This window comes from Montipora foliosa, chromosome 9 (genome assembly GCF_036669935.1).
Source record: "Montipora foliosa isolate CH-2021 chromosome 9, ASM3666993v2, whole genome shotgun sequence".
Lineage (NCBI taxonomy): Eukaryota > Metazoa > Cnidaria > Anthozoa > Scleractinia > Acroporidae > Montipora > Montipora foliosa.
The window spans coordinates 45,398,846-45,416,075 of NC_090877.1; the positions used below are offsets into that span (position 1 = coordinate 45,398,846).

The following is a 17,230-nucleotide window of genomic DNA, read 5'->3' on the forward strand; positions in this document are numbered from 1 at the left end:
TGTAATATGTTGATCGCGCGGAAAAGTACAAATTTAGTAGGGCACACAAAAGCGGTTAGACGTTTAAGACTGGTAAGCCGTGACGTTACACGGATGCATGAACTTTTGGCGGTTTGGTGGCCGGTGACAAAGTTCTTTTAAACTAGTGGCTAATAAAAACGTGGACCACCCCTTTTGAGAGTCAACCTTATGAACTGATTGACAAGTGTGACAACAGTGTCCCGATTGAGTAGCCTGAATGAACCCAGTGTAAGAGAAATAGTAAGCAGGTGAAAGAGATGAATTCTACACTTACCTTCAAATCAATATTGCTTTGAGTCTGTGACAGAGCTATTGTTGAAAAGAACAAAGAAGACTCTCGTTCCCAGAGTCATCGTTCCCTTGACCGGCGATCGGGAATGAGAGACTCTGGTCAAATCCAAAACGGCCATATTTGATTGGCTGTTGAAAAATGGTAATCAAATACGTACGGCAACATTTCATTTGATAAATTAACGACTTTTTGAAACCAGTCGGAAGGATACAGATTGTATCCTTCAAATTGTATACTATATTCCTTAAAGCCTCAAACTGAGCTTCCTTTAGTGAGAGTTCAGATTTCCCTAACCTTTCGAGAGCACAGTCCGATGCGTTGTGGAAGTACTCTACTTTGGAGCTAGAAGCCATATTTCTAAAAAGTTTGAATTTTCACGTTCGGTCAGTAGCCTCTTCACGCTCACGCAGTTATTCAACGGTAATTAGAGTTTTCCGGTTCCGGTTTTGGGTTATTCCAGAGCATCCTGCGCTTGTTCTGCTGGACAACGGGTAACGGAGGGTCTGGGGACCGGATTGAACAAACAAATGAAGAATGACTCGTGATTAGGGTTCCTCCTTTGGGTGGACGGCAGGTAGGTAATTAATATTCAATAGATTATATCAATAGACTGTATTTTAAGTATAAACTCTTCTTGTAGATAATAGATAGATAATAGATAGAAGTAGATTTATTTTTATAATAGATAGAAATAGATTTTTTTATTGAAGTTTAATATAATTTGAAGGGCATTGTATATTTACAAATTTATTATATTGTAGTTTTTTAATGTATTTATTCTACAATGTTATTGGTTTGTATTTTTACCGATATTATTTTTAATAAAGACTTAATAATAATAAATAATAACAATTCAAGTTAGCATTGATAGTTTTTGACAATATAACAAGTGCACAATAAGTATTCGTTTATCATTGCATTCATTGCATTCGTATCATTGAACAATTCGGTAGTTTTAATTCGCCGTAATATCTTTCTATGGATTTGTGGATGTATAGTGTTAGGAAAGGTAAAAACTATTGTCAGACCGGGAAATGACTTATGGGACGCAATATCCAAACACAATTTTATACGGCAGTCATTTTTAAGTGGCTTAGATATTCAATAGGGAACTTAAGCATCGAGAACGAAATTGGACGACGACATCTGCCGGAAGTTAAATTTTCGCGTGCGCACCTTGTGCGCATTGGTAAGGTTGTCAAAACGTCGTCTAGCTTTCGTCGAGGACGAATTTCAGGGAGATTTGTCGTTCTCGCTAAAACGTAAGTATAAAATTGTTTTTTTTTTGCTTGTAAATCATCCCTTTTCTTCTTGTAATTCAGTAAAAATAGAAATACAGCTTTTGCTAGATAAGTGAAATTCAAACTTTTCGCGCTTTGTCCATTTCTTTGCTTACAAACTATAATTTTCTTTCAGGTCATCTGAAGATTCGATCTAGCCGTCGGTCGTGGCGGAACAAGCAGTCGGAAAGGCATGTAAGTTTTCCTCTGTGATTTCAAAGATGCCTGTTCTTCTATAAGTTTAACTGTATATCTTCACTCGTGTGAATTTAAGTTTTTGTTGTAAAATGAATTTTTATTTCTAAAACTAATTCCATGCTGTTTCTTTTTAGCAGCAAGTAAAGGGAAGTATTTTCATTGGACCTCAGATCACGATGTCCTTACGTGTCGGGAAGTTATTGCTTGTGTGCATGAGCCATACAATTTTAAACTGAGGAGCCCTGAGAGAGGACAAGTTTGGGAGACCATTGCAGCAGCTTTGAATTCTCTTCAGCAGCCGAAATTTAAAGCAAAAAACCAGAGGAGTTAGAGATCGCTATGCACTTTTAACTTCCAAAGAAAAACAAAAATTGCGCGCGGAAGAGATCTAGAAAGCGTCTGGAATCGAAGTGCCAGATCGAACAGAATTAAATGCCTTGTGAGAAGAGATCCTAGAGAGGGAAAAAAATGCAAAGGAGAAAAGCGATGCCCAAACCGATGAATAGAAGGCGAAAGCTGACAAGGAAAAATGTGCAGCAGAAGAGGTGAGGCAAAACTCTTTGAAATCAATGGTAGCTAAAAGAAAGAGCGCATGACGGCGGTGAGAAGCCAACAGTGGGCAGCTAGCTTCTCGTTCAACTAACTCATCTTTCTTTGAGATTTACAGCTTTTTTGTATCTTCTAAAGTTGGGCTGTCAATAATGTGTCAATCACATATCAAATGTCACCTGCCAAGCGAAATTCAACTGCGTAGCATTATCATTTACATGTCTTTGTTCGAGCCACCGCCCATACAGAAAATGTTCATTTTTTAGCCGTAAGGTTTCTTTTAGTTGGCCTGGTATGTCACAAAATTAATGAGAGTTAGAAAAGAAAAAAAGGAATATGTTGATGTACTTCAAAGCTTTCTTTTACCCGCATTTAATTAACTGGAAGAACAGCGTATAAAGACTATGACGTCCAATGAATAACGTAGGATTGAGAAGGAAGAGGATTGACGGGCTTAATTAAAGCACCTCCCAATACCTAAATTTCGTGGCCTTGTAGCAAAAGTAGCTTAATTAAAATTGGTGTCGATCAGTGCACCCGTAAAGTTCCGACTGGTAATAACTATATGGTGTTAAGAAATACTAAATTAAACCTGAGTAAAAGTATTCTGTATGTACAGAAAATAGGACCTCAGAGGAGAAATGAAAATAAGTTATTTCCAGGAAAAAAAAAAAAAACTTACTTGGATAAAACACAACTGGGTGAAAAACAAAGACAGCTTTCAGTGGTACCAAAAACCCAAACTTACTTGGCCTGGCGTACCAAACACCTATCTCCTACACCTGTTTCAAACCAACTCCATGTCATTAGGATAAGATTCATTTTGATCGTAACTACTAAAGGTCCTAAAGAGCAAACAGAGCTTTAGGAGCTAGTTTCTCATAAGAGTCAGTTAACACCGTTGCCGCAGGAAACAGCCAGGAAGAGTGAAACCAACATCCTCTTTCAATATCCCTTACTTTAGCATCAAAATACTAACCCACTGAAAAGAACTTAACATCTCCATGCCGCAATGCAATTTAATTTAAACAAGAGGCTACGGGTAACCTACACTTTGCAGGAAGGATTTTTAGCCGATTTTCTTGAAGTTCACAGTATTTCAGTGTTTTTTGTTTTGTGTTGTTTTACAATATATTGGTCAGTGCGTGCTATCGTTGTTTTGCCATCGTTATTTCATACCTGTGTTTCATGTCCAGTTCAATTCCGCATTCCCAAGTCCAAGAATAGCGATCATAGAATAGTTGTTCACATTTAAAACTGCTTTTAAATGGCATTGATTCCAATTAAAACCGGTAAGTAGATGATTTATAAGTTTCTACGATGGTATTTAAAATATAGCAATAACGGGAGAATTATAAAATTATGTAATTAGCCAGGTAAAATGTATTACCGAGTCATACGATAACCGGATATTTCATTGTGTGCAACGAAAAGCTCGTTTTCCCGGTCACGCACACAATTCTATGCTTCAGCCTGTCACCTAGTCTTCTGTGGTCTAGTCGTCATCGTGATTGCCTCTGAACGCCGAGATACCGAGTTCGAATCGTACTTAGGTTGCCTTCTCTGAAAAGTCTCTCCTAGGGGCAAAGAAATCTTGCGCATGCGCAGGAAAATCGGGACCTCCCCTCCGCCCCCAAAAAAGGAAATAAAGAAGAGGCGGAGCTGAATCCTATACCCTGTTTCTTCCAACAAAGTAAAAAGTGACTATTGAAGGGTATATCTCTGGAAAGTTGGAGTTACCACGGCAACAGATAACGTCATAAATATTCTTGAAGAAAACTTAAACAATCCTGTCATAAGATTACCTACAACTTGTTTCGTTGGCTAAAACCATATACTTTTGATGTTGCATTGTTCTCTCATTGTATATATATAATATACATTGTGTGAGAAACCCCCTTAACGTGAAACGACTTCCGGTCCGTGCATCAGTCATTTGAAATCCCGGTTCCCCCGATCCCCGGGACAGGACGGAGATTTAACGCGGCTATAGCCGGGATTTAACGCCTATTTAAGGTGGCAGTACACGTGTATTTGAATGGAATTTTAAGAGGTTTAAAGAAGGGATAAAAGAATCAACCCAAGAGCACACCAAGTTGGTAGGGGATTGTTTGGATGTCAATATATCAAGTTTTAAGTTCGAATTCTAATTTTTAAACTACATCAAATCTTAACCTTTTCTTATCTCTCCAGATTTTACTAATCCTTTGAGAAAAACTCTCTCCTCCCAAATATACCTAAAAATCTCCAAAAAATTTACAAAACACCCCAAAACACTGATTTGTGTTTTGAGCATAGGGTTTTTGTATTGCTTCAAATACGAACGACATATTTTCATTAAACCGATTTTAAGTGAAAACGGCTTTCAGGTGTACCCCCGCCTTAAGCTACTTATTGAAGAGCTGTAAAATGATGAAATTAGGGATCCACTGAATATTTTTCTTTGAGATTCTTCGAATCTTGATTGTACTCCAAAAATCCGGGAACGTCACCAACTTAACTTTCGAGATGCTTGCTCACCAAACGGGACACGTTTTATTTCCGGTTTCCCCGGGTAATTTGCTTACTTGTATCGTGGGATCCATTCCCCGCACGGCCAGAAAACTATTTCCTGATAGTTTGTCCAGGCTGGAGCAAGGAGGAAGAATGGGTTGAATACCTGCTTGATAATTACAAAACACTTTGATCGCAATTTGTAAAAAGCTATCCCTTTGAACGAAATAAATGTATATATTTGCAGTGCGTTGGTTATCGATGAAAGGGAGAAGTGATCCTCGAACTTATCAGGACAATGTAAGCAATTTTCTCTTACAAACGCTGAAGACTTCAGGTTGCTTCAACAGGATCCTGTTATGTACCCGTCTTGAGTACGGCCCTCAGCCTTCGGCCTCAAGGAGTGAGATAAGAGAATATATCCCCATAAATGGGCCTCTTCCAATGTTTTATTTTTGTTTTCCAGTCTACTTTTAGCGTGTGGTCATACCGCGCGGATTTTTAAGAAAGACACCTGATTGGTCAGTTGTGATGCGTGGTGAAAAGGTGGCTTTTCTGTTCTTTTCTGCGACAAAATGGCCACTGTAGTAGATATCACGTTTGTTGGCGAATCTCAAACCTTTGACTTCGAAAGGAGCGGGAAAAGTTCATTCGCTCCTGACTACATATTGTAAAAAAAGGTAGAGAAACACTTAGAGGAACCTTGATTTGTATTCCGGCTTTTTATTCAACAGAATGTTATTACAATCAAAAGCAGACGCAAAAAACGTATACAAATTAACTTCTTCGGAATTCTACGTTCAAATGATTTATGACTTCCCTTTAAACAGCCGCTTTTGTTGGACTGAAGATTAGATTTTGTTCTCTAAGCTTGAGGTTTAGCAACTTCCTCGACAAAGATCCGGGACACTGCTCCCCAACCTGTGTTGGCATTAGCATTTCCATATCCCTGACAATTACCGACCCAGAATCCCACGCGCACTTTTCCCTTCTGAATGTTATTGCAGTGCCCTTCAATATGGCGGACGCGATAAGTACTCTGAGATTTTCCCCCGCCTAAGTACACAATACCATCAATAGGGAGGGGAGCCGAGCATTCAGCACCGTTGAAAGTGAAGTACCAGCGTTTACAGCAACCAGTGCAACCGTCAACGTTAAGAGTACCAGTCCAGGCCACATGAAGAGCTGTATCAGAGAAGTTCTTAGTGAACACGCAATCCTATATATTAAACACATATTCAATGCATTAGTTCTAATTTTCAGTCTTTTGAACATTACCAAAACTAACAACAATCTTTCAGACAACTAATGGAGCAAAGGAATGCCACATAAAGGATTACAGATTTGATACAGGAGTCTCGCATCTTTAAGTCCCTTGTCGCAGGACAAACCTTTTCACTATCTGGAGTGGCTTCTGTTCTGTTTCTAGGGAAAATGCTCATTTCAAATGTCATAAGTTCGTGAGCGTTTAAATTTTTAAGTTTTTGAGATTTTACAGGAAGTCTCTCTCCGTTTCTTGAAGTTCATCGTTTGTTAGTCTGCAGCCTCTTGACGAAGTTAAAATAAACGACCTTAAATATAATAAAGTCCCAAGTGTAATAACATTTTGTCTTAAATGTAATAAACTCTTCCATTTCTCTGAAATTAGGCCTTGAATGTATTGACGTCAAACTAACGTCATCAATGACGTAAGTAAAACCTCTTTAACGAGTTTTCCGTGCCTACAAGTTAGCCTGCTCGCAGTTTAGATAATAGAATTCTATGGAACAATAAATGGTGTTTTGGTGTTACCATAACAATGTCATTGGAGGATAAATAATAGTTCTATTTTTCAAAACCCTTGAAAAGGTTCATAAACAGTCAAAAACAAACATTATGCCGTTGACCGAAAGCATAATGTTATTTTATCGCGAGGCATTTCCGTTGTCTTATCAGTTTGCGGGTTGTGCTCTAATCTTGCAACTATGGAAGTCTCCTGTCCAATGAAAAATGGGCGCGTGTCAAAGTTAAGTACAAAAGGTCGGTTATCTCGTACACGCGGCCCCTTTCTACTATTGCCATCATCGCAAGAAGAACTTCTCTGCCTTTTAGCATTCAGTCGTATTGTTCTTTTTCCCTCCACCTCCCCGGTCTCCGACCAGCAGACTGACAATATTTCTTATGTAGTTTTTTACTGGTGGCGAAATTTTTAACCCCACCTTTCCTGAAGAGATTTTAATTTTTGTTTGTAACCTTAGTTTCAATTAAAATCGTCACATTTGTGGCCATTTATCCCAAACGATTTGTTTCTATTGTCGTCTACCAATCTCTTCAGCAAACTAGTGCGGCGCCTTGCGGAGCTCTCGATGTCTTAATGTTTGCAAATGACTCAAGATAAAATGCTATTATGCGCCTCATTAACATGTTTTCATATGGTGTTTATGGTCTCCAGTGATCATAAGTGTGATTTCTTCACGACTAAAATGAATGGAAAAAATATTTTTTCAACTTAAAGGTACACACGGAAGAATTCATGGATATTTGAAAGTTTCCTTTCTCTAGTGGGACCCCTGATAGCCAAGAAACCATGCAGATCGCTAAGTGTCATTATTATTACATCAGTTGAAAGGTTGATGGTAACCGTTAGATACCTATCCACAGGGGATTCTCAACAATCCCAACCATTCATGTCTCACATTGGAAAATCCCCTCGGCTTCTCTCCTGGAACCTGATGGGATCTTTTTCTTCTTCTTTAGAAATAAACCATACGCCGTTCGTAAATTCTTGAACTTCTTCAATCTCCGCTTTAGACGGGCTTATATCAAACTTTTGAGCAATTTTGGTCCAGCAATTCAATTTCATAAAACGTCTCGGTAGTCTTTGCTAAACTTGTTGCACAGACAATCATACTTTTGCGCTTCTTTCAAAAACAACATGCTATCGGCCATTTTGCTCTTGGTAACAAAGTATTGTAGTACATCAAATGATGGATTGCGAAGTTTTCTGGGAACCAGTTAGTTGTTTGAAGAATTTACCATAATTACAACAATAATAACTATTGCAAAATTGGGTAAGACATAAAAAGAATCGCTCAAAACATTACATATATGGGTTATTGACCAAGCGTAAGGTCAAGATGGCTGGATATTGGCCAAGTTCTTTTTTTTTTGCGTTCTGTTTATGGACCGAGACGAAGTCGAGGTCCATTAACACGCCGAAAAAGAAAGAGCTTGGTCAATGAAGGATTTATTATATGGGAAACACCGAACAATTGTCTTTGATCTTGCGGGACCAAGCGAGAAATCCCGAGCGGGATTGATAGCTCCATCTTGCCCGCTCGGGTAGCCATTCACAGTGCGGGATTTGGTTCATCTTGGCCGCTCTCGGAGCTTTAGTAGTCATATAATAAAATAATGTATTAATAACACAGTAAAACAAACCGGTGGGCACGGATAGACAAACTTAAAGAAGTTAGAAAGCCTTGAAAATCGTGGGGTTTTAAAAACTTGTTAGCCTAACAGTTTTTCATAGTTCATTTTTGTTGCTTGTAATGATTGAGAGAATGCTTGGTAGGTCTATTCATTGTTGTAGTTTACAAGCGATTTATTTGTTAACGTTAAGTTCCATAGTGTATAAGGAAACATACCGTATTTACTCAAATAAGCGCCGCGGCGCTTATTAAATGTTTCAGGTCTCAAGTGCGGGGCGCTCATTCCAGGGTGGCGTTTGTTTCAAAGTTGTACTCGACAAGAACTGTATTAACAAGTAACAGTATTATCATTTTTACTGGGTTGCCAGTATGGCAAACCCAGTCGGAATCTGGGTTGGTTTCTTTTTTCCGTGTCGGTAAAAGTCTTGCCTGTCACTCCCCTGCTAAGTGGTGTCTTTGTGCATAGAGCCTTCTGCGCGTATTTTCTTAGGATCGAGAGGGTATAGTGGAAATGCGTAGATTTCTCTGGTGGACACAGGAGAATCATTAACTTAGCCTGCAATGGCGTCGAAAGACATGTAACGCGAATGGCGTTTTAGTGGATCCTTAAACAAAATATACCCTTATGGAGCTCAATAATGGAAAGTCAGTTGGATAAACTAGGCTGGCGGTGAAAAACCAAAACCTGGAATCTCAAAAGCGACGAGTAATGGACTTCGACAACAATCTATCGCCCGTCGAGCCGAAATCAAAGTGTGCTGTATTTCTAAAATAATATTTAACCAAGTGTGCTGTTATGTACAACACTGAAACCAAATGGAAAATTATCTGGTAACTTATGGGTTCAACAAAGACAGAACCATTGAACGAATCGAACACCTCACGTGGATCTGTGATCAACTCTGCACAGTCTTCAGGTAAAAAAAGATAATTGGAAATGTAACAGCCAAGAATTATTTGAAAGAAAGCTTGTCGTGTATTTTGTGCTTCATTATTTAAGGAAAAGGTTCTTCATGGAAACGGTTTGATCCTGAAATTTAGTTTGTTGCAATATTGCCGATATTTGACACGATTGAATTTCTTCTCTTCACGCACGTAGTGAAATAGAAGGGGTTTTTGCCTCTAATAGCAAATATGTTGTTTGTTTCAAAAAATTGTTCGCTGGAAAAGGTGGCCTTTATGAATTCATCATGTTTTATGATATGCGAGCTTAACTGGATAGGTTTTATGGCAATAGTAAAGCATTTTCTTGTCAAAATGAGGTTAGCGTCTTTCTGGTGTGTTAACTGAATTAAATCGTGAGTTTGTATTTGCCGTCTGCCGCGTAACCTTGATTTCCACTCTCAAAATTTCCTCCAGAACCTACTTTTTGCGTAGAATAAGCTTTTAGAATGATGTTCTTGTTTTGCATAAAGCAAGCTAACAAAATCTGTACCTTGCTGAGTTCGCATTTGTTAGCGTTAATAGTATTTTCGGTCCGATGCTTCTGTTTTATGAGGGGTATATTGTTTTGGTCTGCCATCCAAATATTAACCTCGCCGGACCCCTAGGGATTAACCTCAGTGAACTTTGGTATTACAAAGCTGTCAGATGTTCAGAGGGCACGCTTAAACTTGTGGTGAAAAGAAGTTGTGAGGGAACTTGAAAATTATCAACAAGTCAGCCCAGAAGCCAATGTTTCTCACTTTTCTTTTATTTGTTATTCTTCAGAAACTGGAATGCTGTAGTTCAATAACACACAATTCAGTGCCTTCTGATTTTCTGTAACACGTACCAACCCAGTGTATGCAACCCAGTGTATGCTTCACGGAAGCATCTCGTTCGTATTAATCTAACAGAACAGTCTCTTAATTTTGATTATATCAGGGCCGTGGCGCTTATTCCGTGGTGGCGCTTATTAACTTTTTTCTCCCAAATGTAGCGCTTATTCGAGGGTGTCGCTTAATTAATCGGGGGTGGCGCTTATTCCGGTAAATACGGTTATTTGCAACAGTAACAAAATGAAGTAGACACCCGTGGCACAGCCCGTGGCACAGCCCCTTTAATTAATGACGTTAGCATGACGTCAATACACTTAAGGCCGAATGACACTCTTAAGAGTTTATTACATTTAGGACTTCATTACATTTACATTTGGGCCTTCTACGAGCAGCGAGACCGTGGGAAGCGAGACTCGCAGACGAACTTCGATTCAATTACTAACCCCCTCCCCCCAGGTCGTTCGCAAAACTCTTTTGAAGCGATCAAGCGAAAAGAAAAAAAAGTAGTGCTTGAACGCGAAAGCCAAACACTAGACCCTGCTAGGAAACTAATGGTTTGTGTATTTTGGTGCTCAGCTCACCTTAATCAGGCCGTTACCTCTGCCATCGTTAATGTTATTCCAGGCGCACTCCTTCCAGTTCTTAAAAGCCATCACATCTGGAGCTCCACTTGCCCCGGTCTCTCCTCGCTGTCCTTTTTGACCGGGAGGACCCTGGATACCAGCCGCTCCAGTTTGTCCCTGATCCCCTTTTGGTCCGTCACGGCCGTCCCGTCCATCGCGGCCTGGGAATCCTGGGGATCCAGGCTTGCCATGCATGCCGGGAATACCCCAACGGCAAATCGACGAGGCTTGCTGGTTCGGAAAGCAAACAAAACTCACAGATATCTTTGTCCGTCTGTTAATCGATTACTGTTAAAATTATGAGTTTATGAGCTTGACGTTATTGCTGAAGAAACCTTTCCATATAGATATAAAAAATTCTACAGATTCAAACATGCTTGGACGAATTTACTTTAATTCATCCTTTTCTTCATAAAACACTTACCTGTCAATTCTTTGTTCTCTATTTTCACATTATCCATAATTCACTTTGTTTGCCCCCCAAATTTTGCATAAACCTTTTTTTTCAAATGCTCTTCTTTAACTCCCTGAAAAAAATGTATATCCTCACAGCTGTACAACCAACCTTGCATTATTATTTTGGGAACATGCAGTGTCCCAAGAGCATTTGAAGAAAAGGGTTTATGCAAAATTTGGGGGAAAAACAAAGTGTATTATGGGGAATGTGAAAATCGTCAATGTCCAGAGCCCAGTTGTTCAAACGATGGATAGCGCTATCCGCCGGATAAATCGCTATCCAGTGGATACGTCATAGCGAAACCAATTGTGCGAACCCAATGGATAGTGACTTATCCGCCGGTGGATAAAGTTATCCACCTTTTGAACAACTGGGGCCAGAAATGCAAGTAATTAGATATGCACGAATTTCAATAAGCGTCACGAAGTGTCCCCTTGCTCTTTTCCTCAACTTCAACATCACTCGTGTCTCGGAATTTAGACAATTTACGACAATTTACGACACAAATGCTGCTCTTTAGGTAAAGATTAACTGCATTTACCCAAAGCTAAAAATAACGCCAACCTTATTGTTAGAAATAGGTAGGAAATGCTTGGAATTAAAGGGACACTTGGCGATGAATATTATAATGGGCTCCATGTGCATCTAATTACCTGCCTTTCTGGACATAAGTGGAGGATAGAGTATTACAGGTTCGAAAAAATGATTTTGTTATGTGTTTTAAAATGTCGAAAATGTAGCTCGAAATAGCTTTTTTAGAAGACAAAATATAAAAAAGCAAGAGAGAGAACCAATTTCTAGGGTACACAAACAAATACGATAACACCAGATCCTTGTTTTTACAACGGGATGGTCGTCCTCTGTCCAATCAGATTTGGGCAACTATAGTTTTCAAAATTAAAAAAATTATTTTAGCACAAAAGTTTCAGATATTCTCTTTCATATATAAGATGATTATATAGAACTTAGAACGCCTAGTAACAGCGACCAACTTTCTCTATTTTGAAAGAAATGTGCGGGTTATAGACGAAAGAGAGAAGCGATCCTCGCACGGCGTTTCTGGCCAATTAATCAATTGTCTCTTAAAAACACTTGAAATTTTCACGTGCCTCCAACGGGATTCGAACCCATGACCTCTGAGATGCCGGTACAATGCTCCACCAACTAAACTATAAAGCAACTCAGTTGAGAGCAGGTCAATTCAGTGATGACTTCAAATATATGCATTTCTTTCATCGAGTCCTTTCACGAGAACGCAAGAGCCAGGAACCCAACAAATTGACCTGCTTTCAACTGATTGGCTGTGGAGCATTGCACAAGCATTCTGACAGAAATCATGGGAATGCCCGTTGAAACCACCCAAATTTTTCAGAAGTCTGTAAGAGACAATTGGTTAATCAAGTTAAAATTCTGATCATCACAGTTGTTAACGTTACTTGAGCAGTAACCTCCTTTCGTTACTGCTCAAGTAACATTAATAACAGCGATGATCAGCATCTTAACTTGATTCATCTCTCCGCAGTTCAAATGTATATGGCTTTTATATACATCATACAATTGCTTAAAAATTGCCAGATACCTGTGAGGATCACTTCAATCTCTCTTTTGTCCATAACGCGCACTAAACTCGGAGGCTCTGCGTGACGTCGCCAAAAAATTTCTTGTGGTGCACTGGAAAACAGTTTCAGGATGTTAACACGATCAGAACAAAGTCGAGAAGGAACGCACGATAAACTGAACTTGCCTTAAATAGCCTTGCTGTTCATTTTTTATTGGCTAGTTGTCAAAGAATGTCCACGCCCCATATTCCAGCTGAGAAACTTAAAATAGTATGTAATCAGCTATGACCGACCTCGAGATAAAATGACATTATGATCATGTCATGTTTGTTTTTATTTCATTCAAAATGGTTTAATTGGCATAATTATTTGCTCACGTTGTCATTGCAAGACGGGTCACCAGCATTGTTATCCCCCGCTGCAAAACAGTTACACGGAAGTGACATGAAAAGAAGCGTCAGCAAGATCCAAGACATTTTGATGAGGATAGAACTTATTTCTTCTCTCTGATATTCTGTGGGCAAAGAGAAAATTGAAGTAAGATCATCCAAATAGACTTATTTGCATCTGCAATGGTTGCAATAATTTCAATTTTCCCGTGTTTTAGTTTGTGTTGTTATACAGAAGTATTTTTTTCCAACTTTCTTTTCATGACCATTCCGTAATTCAGTTATACGGAATTATTCCCGAAATCATTTCATTCACCTGTTAATGTAACTCAAACTTGCAATTGGCCAGCTCCCAGCTTGTTGAGGGTATTTCAGTTGGTAGAGCAAGTTTAGCACAATCGCCCTGTTATGGGATCGAACCCCTTTCAAGGACTCGACTTTTTTAGCTTGCCTGCAACTGCTTAGGGTTCTTATCTAACATTAACAAGGGGTTTAGAGTTTTTCCGAAAGTGCAATTTATTTATTCAAGGGCGCGCCGCAATCTGCATTTTACACTTAGGCAGTGATGTCCGTTAGTTGCGAGTTCAAGTTGTACCCAAAAAGAGTTCAGTGGAATGATTTTGAGAATATATGAAATGTCATATATTTGAACTGCGGAAGGAACATAAAATAAATGTTAGGAAGGTCATCACAGTTAAATAAGGACTTAAACAGTTGCAAGTAAGCATGCAGGACTTGAACGGGATTTGATCCCGTGACCTAAGGACTGCGCTGCACTTGTTCTTCCAACAGATTTATGCTGCCAGCTAGGAGCTGGTCATTGGGCCTTAATCACACGGCGGCCATATTGAGTCCCGAGGGATTGAAAACTTTTGTTTTTCCCCACCGAAACTCGTTCCCAAACATTTCAACTCAAGGCTCGGGGTAAATATGACCAATATGGCCGCCGCGCGCATAAGGCCCATTGCGTCATCACAGTAAGCAAGGTTTGTGTTGCTTTTGCATGCGTAGGCAGCATTTTCACTGAGCGTCTAACAAGCTTTAAAGATCTCTAGTTAAGAGGCTAGTTGAGATTTCTTGTGGCATGTAATCTTAATTAGCCTATCAAAGGCTTTGAAACGGTGTGATTTTTTTTTTTTGATCTGCCAAGTAAGGTATAGATATAGAAGGACGTATGGAAGAAGAAATTGCGCAATCCCCCTCTAACAAAAAGAAAGAATACCATGTTTTTCGACGAGAAGTCAGCTGCAGCCTTCAGGTATAATCATTGATAGAGGAGTAAAAGGAAGAATAAAGCTCCTAAAGAACAACTTGCCGTGAAAAGGAATGTGAACTTGAGTGGAGTCGCTGTCTGAATATCAAAACACGTGCGGTGCTTGTGTTTGGTCAGGTGTCACACGCGTGCAGCAGGACACGAACACCACAGTGACTTATGTCCGTCGTAATCCAAGGCCTTTGCTGAGCTCTTAATCTGGCAACAACGCGCATGCACCGTTTATTTTTAGGTTTAGGTTAAGTTTGTCAAGAAGCTTTACATTTTAAATCATAATCCTTTGCATTAGAAAAAACAATAAATAGCATTTTCTGTAACTATCCGGGCCCATGAGAACTATCCTTCTGATCGATGATTTGTCGAAATCATTTTTGGCTTCGCTTACGTTGCACAAACATTAGAGATTCCTTGCCTCTGAAGCACTGAAACGACAAGCAAGACTGTTTCGAGAAAAATACGATGTGTTACCTGAGGTGGGTTAGAGCTGCTTAGGAACTATCAAAAACAAGAGACACAAATTAAATGTCATACCTAAGACTACCAGTGAGTTTAGGTCTCCTTAATTTGCGTACCTTCTTAATATTACAAGTCACTGAGGAAGACCCGGCACTGATGAACAACTCAAAAGAGTGAGTTGGGTTCAGCCTTTCCTAGCATTAAAATAGATCAGTATGACTGAGTCCAATGGACTTCAGACTGGAAACATTCTTTGCGTATTTAACGAGTTCACGCCCTTGAGATCAAATTCCCAGTGCCGACAAACAACTCATGAAAATCAGTTGGGTTCAGTGAGTCTCATAGCATAAAAATAGATCAGTATGAAGGAACAAGGACGGACTTTGGACGAGTAACATTCATTACAACCTCACACTCTTGACACGGAAGTAGATGTACTACGATAAACAAAGGGAAATACCAAAAATACCAAACTTCACCGCTATTGTACTCTGTAGGCACGTATTTTTGACAACGATATACCAGGGGTGGTGCAAAATGATTTTTTTTGCGTTTCGCGTGGGAATAGATTTACAAAAAAAAAAAAAGAAAAAACGTTTCTTGGCAAAATAAAAGTAGATAATGGGCGATATGTGTCATTTTACACGCAAAGATCCATGGATAAATAGACGCTGTAAATCCAGGAAACTTGAGCTGTAAGGAGATGAAACAAAAGTTCCCGGCAATGGATAATTTTTTCTTTATTCTAAATTTTCTTTGAGAATGAGAAACGACGAAAGTTAATTGTATCTCAAAAAGCAGAATACGAGACCGAGTTAACTTTTGAGATACTTGTTCACCTAATGGAACAAAGTTTTTTGGGGTTTTCGCGATTCTTAGCTCGCATTTTCCATTCTCTTTCCCAGATCCCATCGGCGGGGACTTCGTACGAGAAAGACAACGATGGAATCTGGGAACGAGAATTACCTATTCCCTACCTTTGAATTAGCGATCATCGTGAACACTATTATCCCATTCCCATAATGCATTACGTTTTGGGGAGTTCTTCACGTCAAAGCAATACAAGTTAATAATTTAATAGTTTGATTGCGTATCCCCGGAAACTGAAAAAGGCAAAGATCATAAACGACACCACTTACCAGCATATCTCACTATGTGGCTCTACTCATGGCGTACTGTACGACCTTCCCGAAGTTCACTAGCAGGGTTGCCCTTTTCGTCCCATCGTCTGGTCAGTTAACACGTATAAGACTAGTAATGTCATCGCTAAACAGCTTAAATATTGTATTAGTAAATTTTATGATTGCATCGACGTTAGACTGTCTTTTTTCCCGTATAAGGACAGATTAGCTCGATCTCTTATGTCCAAAGTTATCTATAAAGCTAGTTGCTGGGATTGTAATGAATTACATTGGTAAAACAAAGCGTAGGCTACATGACCGGAAATCTGAACACTTCAAGGCGTTGCTAGGTAACAACAGGGAGCTTAAGCAACAACAACAGCAGCGGCAACGAGAACGTGATCTCAAAATATAAATTCGCTTTATTTTAATCGCTTCGTGACTATTTGTGGCAAGGGTGTGGTACTTCCTCAAAAACGAAAATTTATCCTCAAGTGCTGACGTTCTTGATAAAACCTTCGCCTTGCAGACGACGGCAAAGAAATGGACAAACGTGAAAAACGCACGTACAGGTCGTGCAAAGCTATTATTTTTGCACGCCCTTGTCTTTGCTTAAGTCCCCTAATAACACGTCAGCTCTAGCTGATTACGTTATCTCAATTGGTTACAACTGAAAATGGGACTACATTGAAATTCTAGCCACTGGGAGGTCCGACCGACATTGTACCATGAAAGAAACTCTTTTCATTCGTGATCTTGAGTCATCCTTAAAAGAATACATTAGTAGCGAAAAGCTGTATCTTTATTAATAAGGCCATTTATACGAGAGAAAACAAGCCGCGGCTTACTCTGGCCGCGGCTTACATAAGACGCGAACACCCCGTATAAATGGTACAAAATCTACGTTCACGGCTTTCTTAAGCCGCCGCTTATCGTGGCCTGGGAGTTTTTACTCGGATAAACAGTTCCTTTCGCGTATTATGTACGCCGTGGCCAGAGTAAGCCGCGGCTTATTTTTTCTCGTATACACGGCCTTAATAAGGTTTCCATGTGTATCAGGTATACGCATTTACAGTGTACGTATTTTCTCTTTTGTTTTCATTGTTTCTTCTATATCTTTGTAAAGTATTGCATTACCTCCTTTTGTTAATATCAATATTACCTCATAAGCTACTCAAAATACTGTTATATATTTCAAAAAAATTTAGCCGACAGTTACTTCTGAAGATGTAGGTTGAGACGTTCGAAACGTTAAGTTAATAAAAAAATTATTTCAGTAATGCGGCCTTGTTTATCCTCATGTTTGTCACCGCAGTTTGCGTTCTGTTTCTAATCAAGATAATTATTCT

At 39.3% G+C, this 17,230-nt stretch overlaps 1 protein-coding gene across 1 annotated transcript; it reads right to left on the reverse strand.

Annotated features, from left to right (window-relative positions):
- Positions 1 to 5,550: 5,550 nt before the first annotated feature.
- On the reverse strand, positions 5,551 to 14,318 carry LOC137969983 (collagen triple helix repeat-containing protein 1-like). Its single transcript, XM_068816413.1, has 4 exons — positions 14,254 to 14,318; positions 13,020 to 13,156; positions 10,585 to 10,857; positions 5,551 to 6,052 (listed from the first exon to the last, which is right to left on the reverse strand). The coding sequence occupies exons 2-4, from the start codon at positions 13,116 to 13,118 to the stop codon at positions 5,699 to 5,701; spliced, it is 726 nt and encodes a 241-aa protein (XP_068672514.1). The 5' UTR covers positions 13,119 to 13,156; positions 14,254 to 14,318; the 3' UTR covers positions 5,551 to 5,698.
- Between the last annotated feature and the right edge of the window lie 2,912 nt (positions 14,319 to 17,230).

Coding starts and splice junctions, on each gene's coding strand:
- LOC137969983 (XM_068816413.1), bottom strand. CDS start 13,118: ATGTCTTGGATCTTGCTGACGCTTCTTTTCATGTCACTTCCGTGTAAC. Junction 10,858..13,019: donor ACCCGTCTTGCAATGACAAC/GTGAGCAAATAA, acceptor TTTCCGAACCAG/CAAGCCTCGTCGATTTGCCG. Junction 6,053..10,584: donor GAGGTAACGGCCTGATTAAG/GTGAGCTGAGCA, acceptor TTTAATATATAG/GATTGCGTGTTCACTAAGAA.